General features: G+C 41.7%; 1 protein-coding gene across 4 annotated transcripts in view; it reads left to right on the top strand.

The window, feature by feature from the left end:
* The window catches only part of lrp1 (LDL receptor related protein 1), a 384,066-nt gene that overhangs the window by 294,339 nt on the left and 77,550 nt on the right, over positions 1-12,177 (top strand). For all 4 annotated transcript variants that reach the window (XM_062971112.1, XM_062971111.1, XM_062971114.1 and 1 more), the window contains 6 exons: positions 12-256; positions 1,314-1,445; positions 2,818-3,045; positions 3,639-3,813; positions 5,948-6,042; positions 6,831-6,980. In XM_062971112.1, coding sequence (XP_062827182.1) covers positions 12-256; positions 1,314-1,445; positions 2,818-3,045; positions 3,639-3,813; positions 5,948-6,042; positions 6,831-6,980 — 1,025 coding nt within the window. The remainder of the gene's footprint in view (positions 1-11; positions 257-1,313; positions 1,446-2,817; positions 3,046-3,638; positions 3,814-5,947; positions 6,043-6,830; positions 6,981-12,177) is intronic.

Below are 12,177 nucleotides of genomic sequence, written 5' to 3'. Positions count from 1 at the left end.
CTGTTCCACAGGTCGGATGCCATCTATTCTGCCCTCTACGATGGCACGGGTCACATTGAGGTGCTGCGAGGGCACGAGTATTTGTCACACCCCTTTGCTGTCACCCTTTATGGGGGTGAGGTATATTGGACTGACTGGCGCACAAATACCCTGGCCAAGGCCAACAAATGGACAGGCCACAATGTCACCGTTGTGCAAAGAACCAACACTCAGCCCTTTGACTTACAGGTCTATCATCCCTCCCGCCAACCTCAAGGTGAGATGTGAGAAAGGGAAAAAGAAGATTAGGAAAAAGCCATGGAGAGTTCTCTGAAAGTAGAAAGGCAGGCTGTGGTTTGTTTCATTCACAACTACAGTTCAGCTTTCAAGGTGCAGACTGGAGACCTTTGCTTCTAAATGTCAGAGTGTTGATGCAACCAGACCACATGCAGATAGTGATGCTTAAATGATAAGATCCCAGGAAACTCTGTTTTCCCTGGTCATATGGTTTGATTATCTAGTTTGTTGTTATCTGTTTTGATTAACAGAAAATGTTTTCCTATAACTTGTTAACCTGCTCTTTCTTAAAACATACTATAAAAGATATGAAAGGTCCCCAGATGCTAAATTTCAGATTTCCTCCAAAAAATAGCCTAGTTTATTTTGCAAAAAAAGTTTATTCAAGACTGCAGGCTTTTTAAAATCAAAAACAACAACAACCAATAATTCTCCAACAAATTTTGCAAAAGAAGAGGTAAAATAACATAGATTTGCAAAAAAAGTCTATTTGTCCCAATTTCATCTTAATCATAGATTTGTCAAACAAAACATGGGATTTGTAAAAAGCTGAACTCTAAAACTGGTATGTTCAAAAATAATGGACTTAACTGTGATCTGGAGTGCATTCCCCGGATTTAAACTTCACAATTTCACATACCTTCTATATTTACTTCTGCTGCTAACTTGCCATGATTAAGACAGCCTTGATACACAAAGGAAAAGAAAGTGTTTAACAGCACAAGGAGTATAATGCTTTTTACCTCCTCTTTGGAAAAGTGTTTAGCTTCACATGGGACTGAGCAAGGGACTTGGGATTGAGCCAAGGGCTTTTTCATGCAAAATGTGTGCCTTATGGGTGTGCTGTGGTTCATTTAGGAACCCCTTTGTGGTGGCACACTTGCCAGAAATCCAGATCTCCCTTTCCCAAGTTGGTTTATGTGCCTTGTGCATTGAATTCCCACGTTGAACTCAGCTTAATCTCTCTTTAGGATGGGATAGGATAGGATAGAAGACAGAGGAACACTTACCTTGTGCCACATTATTTGTTTTTCCAGTCCCCAATCCTTGTGAGGCCAATGGAGGAAAAGGCCGTTGTTCTCACCTCTGCCTCATCAACTTCAACAGCACCTATTCCTGTGCCTGTCCCCACCTCATGAAGCTGGCTAAGGACAATATCACATGCTATGGTAAGTAGAAGGCAGCGCTTTTGTTCTCTTCTCAGTCCCAGAGTACTTCTATAGAGAGTCAAAAGGAATTTGGAACAACATACCAATAATATATCTTGGGTTATGCCTTTCCTTGCTCTTGCTATTCTTGCCTCATCTGTATTCAAACAGGTCTAGGTCCCAGCTTCAGTCTAAGCAGAAGCCTTGCAGTTCTGTAGAACTTGAGATATCATATGTTATGGCATTTCAGTTAGGTCATCTAGGAGTTAAAGTATTTGGTCACAAAACTGCAACATGGTTTCTGATGTTTTGGAATGAATGATGCCCAGTTATATTTTTAAAAGATTGTGGAGGCTCTTCAGAGGTCTCCTAGGAGTGGGCTTCAGCATCCTAGAAGCTGAAAGCAGCCTTTTGACTGCACTTTCTACACCTTTACATTAGACTTTGAAAGATTATCAGGAAAAAACCCCAGCTATATGTCTGTTATTTCATAATTATCCCCCAGTAAAATTTTACATTTAATAGAAATGTAATTAAAACATACAGAAACAATTTCCCAATCCTAAGAAATGATTGCTAAGAAATAATCCCTTGGAAAGGCTGGAATACATTAAAATGAAATATGAGAAACCATCCTAAAATAGATCTGTCTTGTTTGATGTTTCAGGGGCAACGTAGGCGGAGGGGAATCATGGGACAGATTGTATTTGCACCTTTAAATGAGGAATACTGTGATGTGTCAGAATGCCTTGCAAGTTGCCGTTTTTTGACACTGTACAGATATACTTAGGGGTATACCATATGCTCTTGCACTGTTATGGCTCCACAAACAAGGAAACCTGCGAACTTTAGATCTGTGAGATGGCCATGATTTTTTTAAAAAGATAACACAGCTCAACAAAAAAAATGCTTTATATCTTGGTTTTTTAGGCCTGTTCCTGGGGTTTTTTGGGGGGTGCTGATTCAGAAAATGTGCTGGATAGACCACATAAACTCTCTTAGATATGGTTAGCATGCTTTTCTATAGGCGAGCAGATGGCGACTGGTAGATGGCATATGTTCTGTATCTCAAAAACTAGAGTTGATAGAGGAAAACTGGTGCCATTTTTGGAATCAGCAATCCAATATACCCAGAAACAGGGCTAACATTTGAGGCACCGAAATGTGTGTAGACCTGTGTGGTGTGTGCGCAAAAACTACAGTTCTAATTCAACCAGATTCAAACTAGTTTCAACCTACAGAGTATAAGGGGCACAACGACTTTGCATTTATATTGTGCATATCTTGGAGTCTTAGAACATGAAAATTAAACTGCTTTATATCTATTTCTATCTACTGAACACAAATGTATTGAAGTTCCCATTGTGTGTATTGACCTTTTTCTCCTTCTCAGAGTTTAAGAAGTTCTTGCTGTATGCCCGCCAAATGGAGATCAGAGGGGTTGACATTGACAACCCATATTACAATTACATCAACTCCTTCACTGTTCCTGACATCGACAACGTCACTGTAGTTGACTATGATGCCATGGAGCAGAGGATCTATTGGTCGGATGTCCGCACTCAAACCATCAAGCGGGCATTCATCAATGGAACAGGCGTGGAAACCGTTGTCTCTGCAGGTATTGCTTTATCTTTCTCTATCCTCTTCTCCAGAACTTCCTCATACTCTACACTGCATTTTGACATGGTTTGACATGTAGAAAGAAACTGTTTTTATGTGTACCATAGTGGCATTTTTTTCTTTTTACTTCTATAGCAAGGTTGGGGAAGCTACGGCATTCTAAATGGTAGTGCTATCCAAACTCTGTTTTTTCAGATGTTTTGGATATCATCTCCCAGATTTTCTGACTGTTGGCCAAATATGTCTTCTGCAAATTGGAAGTCCAAAAAAATGCAGAGGACCAATGTTTGAAACAAACTAATATTGTCTCCCATCAGACTGTCTAGATATGTTGAGGATTTGAGCCAGCTACATTTGGAGAGACAAATATCCCAGCCCTGTTTTTATCTTTTGTACTTAATGAAGTTAAAAGTTCTTGCAGCTTCACTAGTACTGGGAGCTTGGGAAAGTAATTATTTGAGGTTATAATTTCCATCCAGTGAGAAGGAAGGGTAACAGACCAAAACAGTAATTTTCTCAAACTTGCTCTAGAAGCATTCTCCTTCATTGTCTCTGGGCTTTACCTCGGTTTCCCCTTGCATTGTTTTACAGACTTACCCAATGCCCATGGCCTCGCTGTGGACTGGGTCTCAAGGAACCTTTTCTGGACCAGCTATGACGCCAACAAGAAGCAGATCAACGTTGCACGGCTAGATGGCTCATTTAAGAATGCCGTGATTCAGGGATTAGACAAACCGCATTGCTTGGTTGTACATCCTCTCAAAGGGTAAGTCTGGGAAGCTCAATCAGTATACATTACCTTTCTCTTAGAACAGGGCTATAGTCTGTTTCTAAGCACAGTGTCTGAATCCTAAATTGTGTTTCATCCTCATTATTGTTTACTGAATCAAGCCACATCGATGAATCATAAAACTAACCATAGTTGTCCCAGTAAGCATGAATTTCTTTGGATGTAAATAAAACATCTCAAACATTGTTTATTTTCAGCCCTCAAACTTCAAGATAGTGCTTATAATTAAAGCACTGTAATCGATTTTGCCCCTCTTGCCTTACCTTATCTTATCTTAGCAGGTAGTTAGTACCTGAACACAGCCCGAGGAACCATACAATAAAACACAGGTTCTATAACTCTAAAGAAAATCACTATTAATGTTTTTGTTTGCTTGCTACAATTGTAAGAAGCAAGAAGAATTATTTTTCAGCTGCACTCTGTAGCTATGGATATTCCTCTGAATTGTCACTATTTGTGCTACACATGTTTAAAGGCACATTAATATTTGGTGGCCTGACCCTTATCTCTTAAGCAAAGGAAAATGTGGGTGTTGCAGCTGTACCAGGATTCTGTTCTGGAATGAACTGAATGAACCCAGGGGACATGCCTAAGTGGATTTGCTTAATTTCTAAGCCCCTTAACCAGCTTTAAAATATTCAGGGAAAGATACAGCCTTCCTCTGCCCTCAGTTGGTACATAGCCTGAACATAATGGCAATAATCATCTTTAAAGGGCCACATTGAAATTTTTGACTTCTTTTAGCATTATAAATCCTCTTTCTGAATAATGGAAAGAGATTTCCTGGATCTAAAAGTGGAAGCCTGTGACCTGAAGAAAAAGTGAATCTGAAGTGTTTGAGACTGTATAGAGTTTGAGAAAGTTGAAGTACAACTCCCAGAATTTCCCAGCCACTGGGCATCTCTGCTGGGGAATTCTGAGACTGCTTTTACACTGCCATATAAAATCCAGATTATCTGTTTTGAACTGGATTATATGGCAGTGTAGATTCATATAATCAAGTTTAAAGCAGATAATGTGGATTTTATATGGCAGTGTAGAAGGGACCCAAGTGGTGGTGATGAAAAATACATTTTCTAGGCTCTGAGAATATTGTGGGACTCTTGTGTCTCTGTGTGTATATGCATGCACACACTGGCAGATTTAGGACAGACTGTGTTGTTGAAGGCTTTCATGGCCGGAATCACAGGGTTGTTGTGTGTTTTCCAGGCTGTATGGCCATGTTCCAGAAGTATTTTCTCCTGACGTTTCGCCCACATCTATGGCAGGCATCCTCAGAGATTGTGAGGCATATGGGAAAACTAAGAAAGGAATGTTTAGATATCTGTGGAAGACCCAGGGTGGGAAAAAGAACTCTTGTCAGTTGGAGGCCAGTGTGAATGTTGTAATTAATCACCTTGATTAGCATTGAATAGTCTAGCAAGCTTCATCTCCTGGCTTCTTCCTGCCTGAGGGAATCCTTTGTTCAGAATCGTTAGCTGCCTCAGATTGATTCATGTCTGGAATTCCTCTGTTTTTAGATTGTTGTTCCTTATTTACTGTTCTGATTTTAGAGTTTTTTAATACTGTTAGCCAGATTTTGTTCATTTTCATGGTTTCCTCCTTTCTGTTGAAATTGTCCACATGCTTGTTAGGACAGACTGTTTGACAAGGGAGAGCTTGTTGTTTTGGCAAGAGTGCTTCTCTGGACACAATGCTAAAAACCAAATTGAAAGTAACCATATTTCACATTTATGACAGGTTTGGGGATTTTTTGCCCGCAAAATGACTGAATGTATCAGTATACTTGATCTTCCACTACCTCGCTGCAGTTAATTTTCTTTTTGGTTGTTCCTAGCCCATTTGTTTCTCCAGATTAACTCAGGCTGGATCTACACTGCCATATAATCCAAATTATCAAAGCAGATAATCCACATTATCTGCAATATATGAGTTTACACTGCCCTATAATCCAGTTCAAAGCAGATAATCTGGATTTTAAATGGCAGTGTAGAAGGGGCCTCAGAGGCTGGGAAAACAATCTAGGAGCAGGGACATTGGCAAGTGACAAGTTATGTGGGTGGGAATGGCTATGCAGGGAATGACATTTCCAATTGTCTCTTTTACATAGAAAGCTCTATTGGACAGATGGGGACAATATCAGCATTGCCAATATGGATGGCAGCAACAGAAGCCTGCTCTTCACGAACCAGAAAGGACCTGTTGGTATGAACTCAATCCATCCTACTAAGTCTACCTTTATCTTTATGCACTTTGAAAGAAGCTAGGATCCTAGTTTCTCAGCATTTATCATGGCTTAATTGCCTTATTTAAATTTGTTGTTAATCCTCTAAGACCCCTTCGCCACTGCCCTTATATCCCAGGATCTAATCCCAGATTATCTATTTATCCCAGGTTATCCGGTAGTGTAGACTCATATAATCCAGATCAAAGCAGATAATCTGAGTTCAGATCTTGGGATATAGGGCAGTAGAGAAGGGAACTAAATCAGAGGTTCTCAACCTTTGGTCCACTTTTTTTTGGACTTCAACTCCCAGAAATTCCAGCCAATTTACAAGCTGTTATAATTGTGGGAGCTGAAATCCAAGACACCTGGAGGACCAAAGGTTAGGAACCTCTGCTCTAAATGTGGTAACTCGAGGCTTGATCATGAATCTAGGATTGTTTCTTATAGGCCCTTCTACACTGCCATATAATACAGATTATCAAAGAAGATAATCCACATTAACTGCTTTGAATTGAATTATATGAGTCTACACTGCCATATAATCCAGTTCAATTCAGTTAATCTGCATTCAGAAACTGGATTGTATGGCAGTGTAGATGGAGCGTAAGTGATTCTGAAGGCAGCAACTGTTTACCTTGCTTGTTGTGTTTAAGGCTGAGTTGAGGGAGTATGGATACAGTCACCCTTTTCCTTTCACAAGCCCATATAGAACAAACATTGATCCAATCAAACTTGTGCTTCTCCAATAACAACTCTTTTGTTCCAGGGCTCTCCATTGATTACCAGCAAAGCAAACTGTACTGGATCAGCTCTGGCAATGGTACCATCAACAGGTGCAACTTGGATGGTAGTGGCTTGGAAGTGATAGAGAACATGAAGAACCAGTTGCGTAAGGCCACTGCATTGGCAGTTATGGGTAAGAGACAATTCCCAGGGCAGACATGTTTCTATACAGCAGGTTTTATAAGCAAGAATTGGAAAGAGGTCCTATATATCTATGGGTAGGAATGTAAATCTTCACTTGTTTTACTCTAGCATTCATCCATACAGAGGCATGCAAAAATTATACCATTTCAGAAAAATTATCCCTGTTTGAGTGGATTACAAAAGTTTTAGCACATTTTTGATTGTAAGACATTGCAATGGTGAGTTTTTATTAGAAAAAAACAGATCTTGCAAAAAATACAAAAGATAAGGGAGATTATATTATGTTTTTAGTGCAAAAAAAAGAAAGAAAAAAAGTGTCACTGACTGTAGAAAACTGTTAACCCTGGAATACTGTGTCCAATTCTGGGCACCGCAATTGAAGGGAGATGTTGACCGTCCTGGGCCTGGTTCTGTTCAACATCTTTATTAATGACTTAGATAAAGGGCTAGAAGGCATGATCATCAAGTTTGCAGATGACATCAAAATGGAGTCTTCTGGACATCCAGAAGACAGGAGCAGAATTCAAACGATCTTAACAGATTAGAGAGAGGGGCCAATACTAACAAAATGAAGTTCAATAGGGACAAATGCAAGATACTCCACTTAGGCAGAAAAAATGAAATGCAACGATACAGAACGGAGATGCCTGGTTTGACAGCAGTACATGTGAAAAGGAGTCCTCGTGGACAATAAGTTATACATGAGCCAACAATGTGATGCGACGGCTAAAAAAGCGTATGGGATCTTGGCCTGCATAAATAGGAGTCTAGTGTCTAGATCCAGGGAAGTCATGCTCCCCCTCTATTCTGCCTTGGTCAGACCACACCTGGAACACTGTGTCCAATTCTGGGCACCGCAATTTAAGAGAGTTGTTGAGAAGCTAGAAGGTGTCCAGAGGAGGGTGACTAAAATGATCAAGGGTCTGGAGAACAAGCCCTGTGAGGAGCGGCTTAAAGAACTTGGCATGTTTAGCCTGCAAGAGAGAAGGCTGGGAAGAGACATGATAGCCATGTATAAATATGTGAGGAGGAGTCATAGGGAGGAGGGAGAAAGTTTGTTTTCTGCTGCCCTGGAGACTAGGACACGGAACAATGGCTTCAAACTACAGGAAAGGAAATAGCACCTGAACATCAGGAAGAACTTCCTCACTGTGAGAGCTGTTCAGCAGTGGAACTCTGCCCCTGAGTGTGGTGGAGGCTCCTTCTTTGGAGGCTTTTAAGCAGAGGCTGGATGGCCGTCTGTCAGGGGTACTTTGAATGTGATTTTCCTGCTTCTTGGCAGGGTTTTAGACTGGATGGCCCACAAGGTCTCTTCCAGTTCCTGGATTCTATGATTCTATGACTCCGTGTGCCAAGACACCATCTCCCATTGGGCATGATAATATTTGCAAGTAGTCTTTGCATTTGTCCATCTAGATGTTGTTGTATGGGGAAGGACCAAGAATAAATAAATGGTTTCACATTTGAAATACACGGTTTGCATCTATGACACTTTGATCCATTCTTCTGTTTCTGAGAGCTGGGTTTAGTTTCTATAAAAATGCAACGGTACCCATTAGACAGAGAGATAAAGGCTTGTTAGTGAAAGATGGAAAAGGTAAAAGTTTAGTGAACTTCCTTTTGTTTCCAAAGAGTGTTTTATTACCGCTAGGCATACTTTTCAAAAGATCACAAATGATTTTCGAGCTCTGGGAACAAAGCTAAAACTGTATAATGTACATGTGATCTTTTCATCCCTCCTCCCCGTTGTAGGACACGGCTCTACAAGGGCCGGAAAAATAGTACAGGTCAATAACTGGCTCAGAAAATGGCGCCAAGAGGAGCATTTTGGCTTCCTTGACCATGGTCTACTCTTCCAGGAGGATGGCCTACTGGCAAGTGATGGGGTGCATCTCACACAAGCAGGAAAACATCTTTTTGCACACATACTCACAAACCTCATCAGGCGCACTTTAAACTAGATCCACTGGGGGAGGGGAACAACAGCCTGGCAAACACTATATTACCCACGACTACAGGGAACCGCCAAAGGCTAAACCGAGGGCTGCACAAACACAACAAGGACCAAGTACAGAGAGCACAATAATCCTAAATAAACAGCTCGAGGGGAGGTCACAGGGGCTTACATGTCTTTACACTAATGCTCAGAGCATGGGAAATAAGCAAGACGAACTCCGACTCTTAGCACAGCACCACACATACGATGTCATAGGCATCACTGAAACCTGGTGGGATGACTCCCATTACTGGAATTTAACCATTGAGGGCTATAACCTCTTTCACAGAAATAGAACAAAGGGGAGAGGAGGGGGAGTAGCTTTATATGTCAAAACCAGTTACATTGCAGAAGAAATGCAAGACTGTAATCCGGGAAACCAGCTTGAAAGCATCTGGATAAGAATCAAGGGAACCGGGACTCAAAAAGATCTTGTCGTGGGTGTCTACTACAGACCTCCGAGTCAGGATGAAGGACTTGATGAAGCCTTCTGTCAACAGCTGACCAAACAGGCACAAAGAAGAGATATAGTAGTCATGGGCAATTTCAATTATCCCGATATCTGCTGGAAAACAAACTCAGCCAAGAGTACAAAGTCCAACAAATTCCTCACTTGCCTTGCAGACAATTTTATGGTCCAGAAGGTAGAAGAGGCAACAAGAGGATCAGCAACTCTTGATCTAATCTTAACAAATGTGGAAGACCTGATCAATACAGTTGAAGTGGTTGGATCCTTAGGGGCAAGTGACCATGTGCTCCTGGAGTTTGCAATACAAAGGAATGCTGAAACTAAGACAAGTCAAACACGCATTCTCGACTTTAAGAGAGCTGACTTCCAAAAAATGAAGGAATTACTGAATGCATTCCATGGACACCAGTATTAAAAAACAAGGGAGTTAAGGATGGATGGGAGTTTTTCAAAAGTGAAATACTCAAGGTGCAAATGCAAACAGTGCCAACAAAGAAGAAAAATAAGACAAGTGCAAAGAAGCCAGAATGGATGTCCAAAGAACTTCTAACTGAGCTAAAGCTCAAAAGTGACATGCACAAGAAGTGGAAAAGGAGAGAAATCACCAAAGAAGAATTCAAACGTATAGCCAACACCTGTAGGGAAAAGGTTCGCAAGGCTAAAGCGCAAAATGAGCTCAGGCTTGCCAGGGACATAAAAAACAACAAAAAAGGCTTTTTTGCTTACGTTGGTAAAAAAAGGAAGAAAAAGGAGGCGATAGGGCCTCTGCAAGGAGAAGATGGGGTGATGGCGACAGGGGATAGGGAAAAGGCAGAACTGCTCAATGCCTTCTTTGCCTCGGTCTTCTCAGAAAAAGAAAGCCATCTTCAACCTCAGCAACATGGAATGGACGAAGGATTGGGGGAAATCCAACCCCAAATAGGGAAACAAGTTGTCCAGGAACACCTGGCCGCTCTAAACGAATTCAAGTCCCCAGGGCCAGATCAGCTACATCCAAGAGTATTGAAGGAATTAGCAGAAGTTATTTCAGAACCACTAGCAATTATCTTCGAGAGTTCTTGGAGAATGGGAGAAGTCCCAGCAGATTGGAGGAGGGCGAATGTGGTCCCTATCTTCAAGAAGGGAAAAAAGAACGACCCAAACAATTACCGTCCGGTCAGCCTCACGTCGATACCAGGCAAGATTCTGGAAAAGATCATCAAGGAAGTGGTCTGCGAACACTTAGAAACAAATGCGGTCATTGCTAATAGTCAACACGGATTTACAAAAAACAAGTCATGCCAGACTAATCTGATCTCTTTTTTCGATAGAGTTACGAGTTGGGTCGATACAGGGAATGCTGTGGATGTAGCCTACCTGGATTTCAGTAAGGCCTTCGACAAAGTCCCCCACGACTTTCTGGCAAATAAACTAGTAAAATGTGGGCTAGACAAAACTACGGTTAGGTGGATATGTAATTGGCTAAGCGAATGAACCCAAAGGGTGCTCACCAATGCGTTGTCTTCATCATGGAAAGAAGTGACAAGTGGAGTGCCGCAGGGCTCCGTCCTGGGCCCAGTTCTGTTCGACATCTTTATTAACGACTTAGACGAAGGGTTAGAAGGCACAATCATCAAGTTTGCAGATGACACAAAACTGGGAGGGATAGCTAACACTCCAGAAGACAGGAGCAGAATTCAAAACGATCTTGACAGACTAGAGAGATGGGCCGAAACTAACAAAATGAAGTTCAACAGGGACAAATGCAAGATACTTCATTTCAGCAGAAAAAATGGAAATCAAAGATACAGAATGGGGGACTCCTGGCTTGACAGCAGTGTGTGCGAAAAAGACCTTGGAGTCCTCGTGGACAACAAGTTAAACATGAGCCAACAATGTGATGCAGCAGCTAAAAAAGCCAACGGGATTCTGGCCTGCATAAATAGGGGTATAGCGTCTAAATCCAGGGAAGTCATGCTCCCCCTCTATTCTGCCTTGGTCAGACCACACCTGGAATACTGCATCCAATTCTGGGCACCACAGTTGAAGGGAGATGTTGACAAGCTGGAAAGCGTCCAGAAGAGGGCGACTAAAATGATTAAGGGTCTGGAGAACAAGCCCTATGAGGAGCGGCTTAAAGAGCTTGGCATGTTTAGCCTGCAGAAGAGAAGGCTGAGAGGAGACATGATAGCCATGTACAAATACGTGAAGGGAAGTCATAGGAAGGATGGAGCAAGCTTATTTTCTGCTGCCCTGCAGACTAGGATGTGGAACAATGGCTTCAAACTACAGTAAAGGAGATTCCACCTGAACATCAGGAAGAACTTCCTCACTGTGAGAGCTGTTCGACAGTGGAACTCTCTCCCCCGGGCTGTGGTGGAGGCTCCTTCCTTGGAGGCTTTTAAGCAGAGGCTGGATGGCCATCTGTCGGGGGTGCTTTGAATGCGATTTCCTGCTTCTTGGCAGGGGGTTGGACTGGATGGCCCATGAGGTCTCTTCCAACTCTACTATTCTATGATTCTATGATTCTATACCGTGGTTATTTTAAAAAATTGAAATAGTTTTCACTATGTATAGTAGGGAAGAGAGACAGCAAAGTGTAAGACTTTGAATGTCTGCCTGAGACTTTGGTGATCAGAGTTCAAATCTCTGCTTGGCCATAGGAATATATGGGGGGACCTTGAGCAAGTTACACTCTATGCAAAAGAGTGGCTAACCATTTCTGAACAAATCTTGCCAAGA

Source organism: Anolis carolinensis, chromosome 2, assembly GCF_035594765.1.
Source record: "Anolis carolinensis isolate JA03-04 chromosome 2, rAnoCar3.1.pri, whole genome shotgun sequence".
Lineage (NCBI taxonomy): Eukaryota > Metazoa > Chordata > Lepidosauria > Squamata > Dactyloidae > Anolis > Anolis carolinensis.
This window is presented reverse-complemented; position numbering and strand designations above follow the sequence as displayed.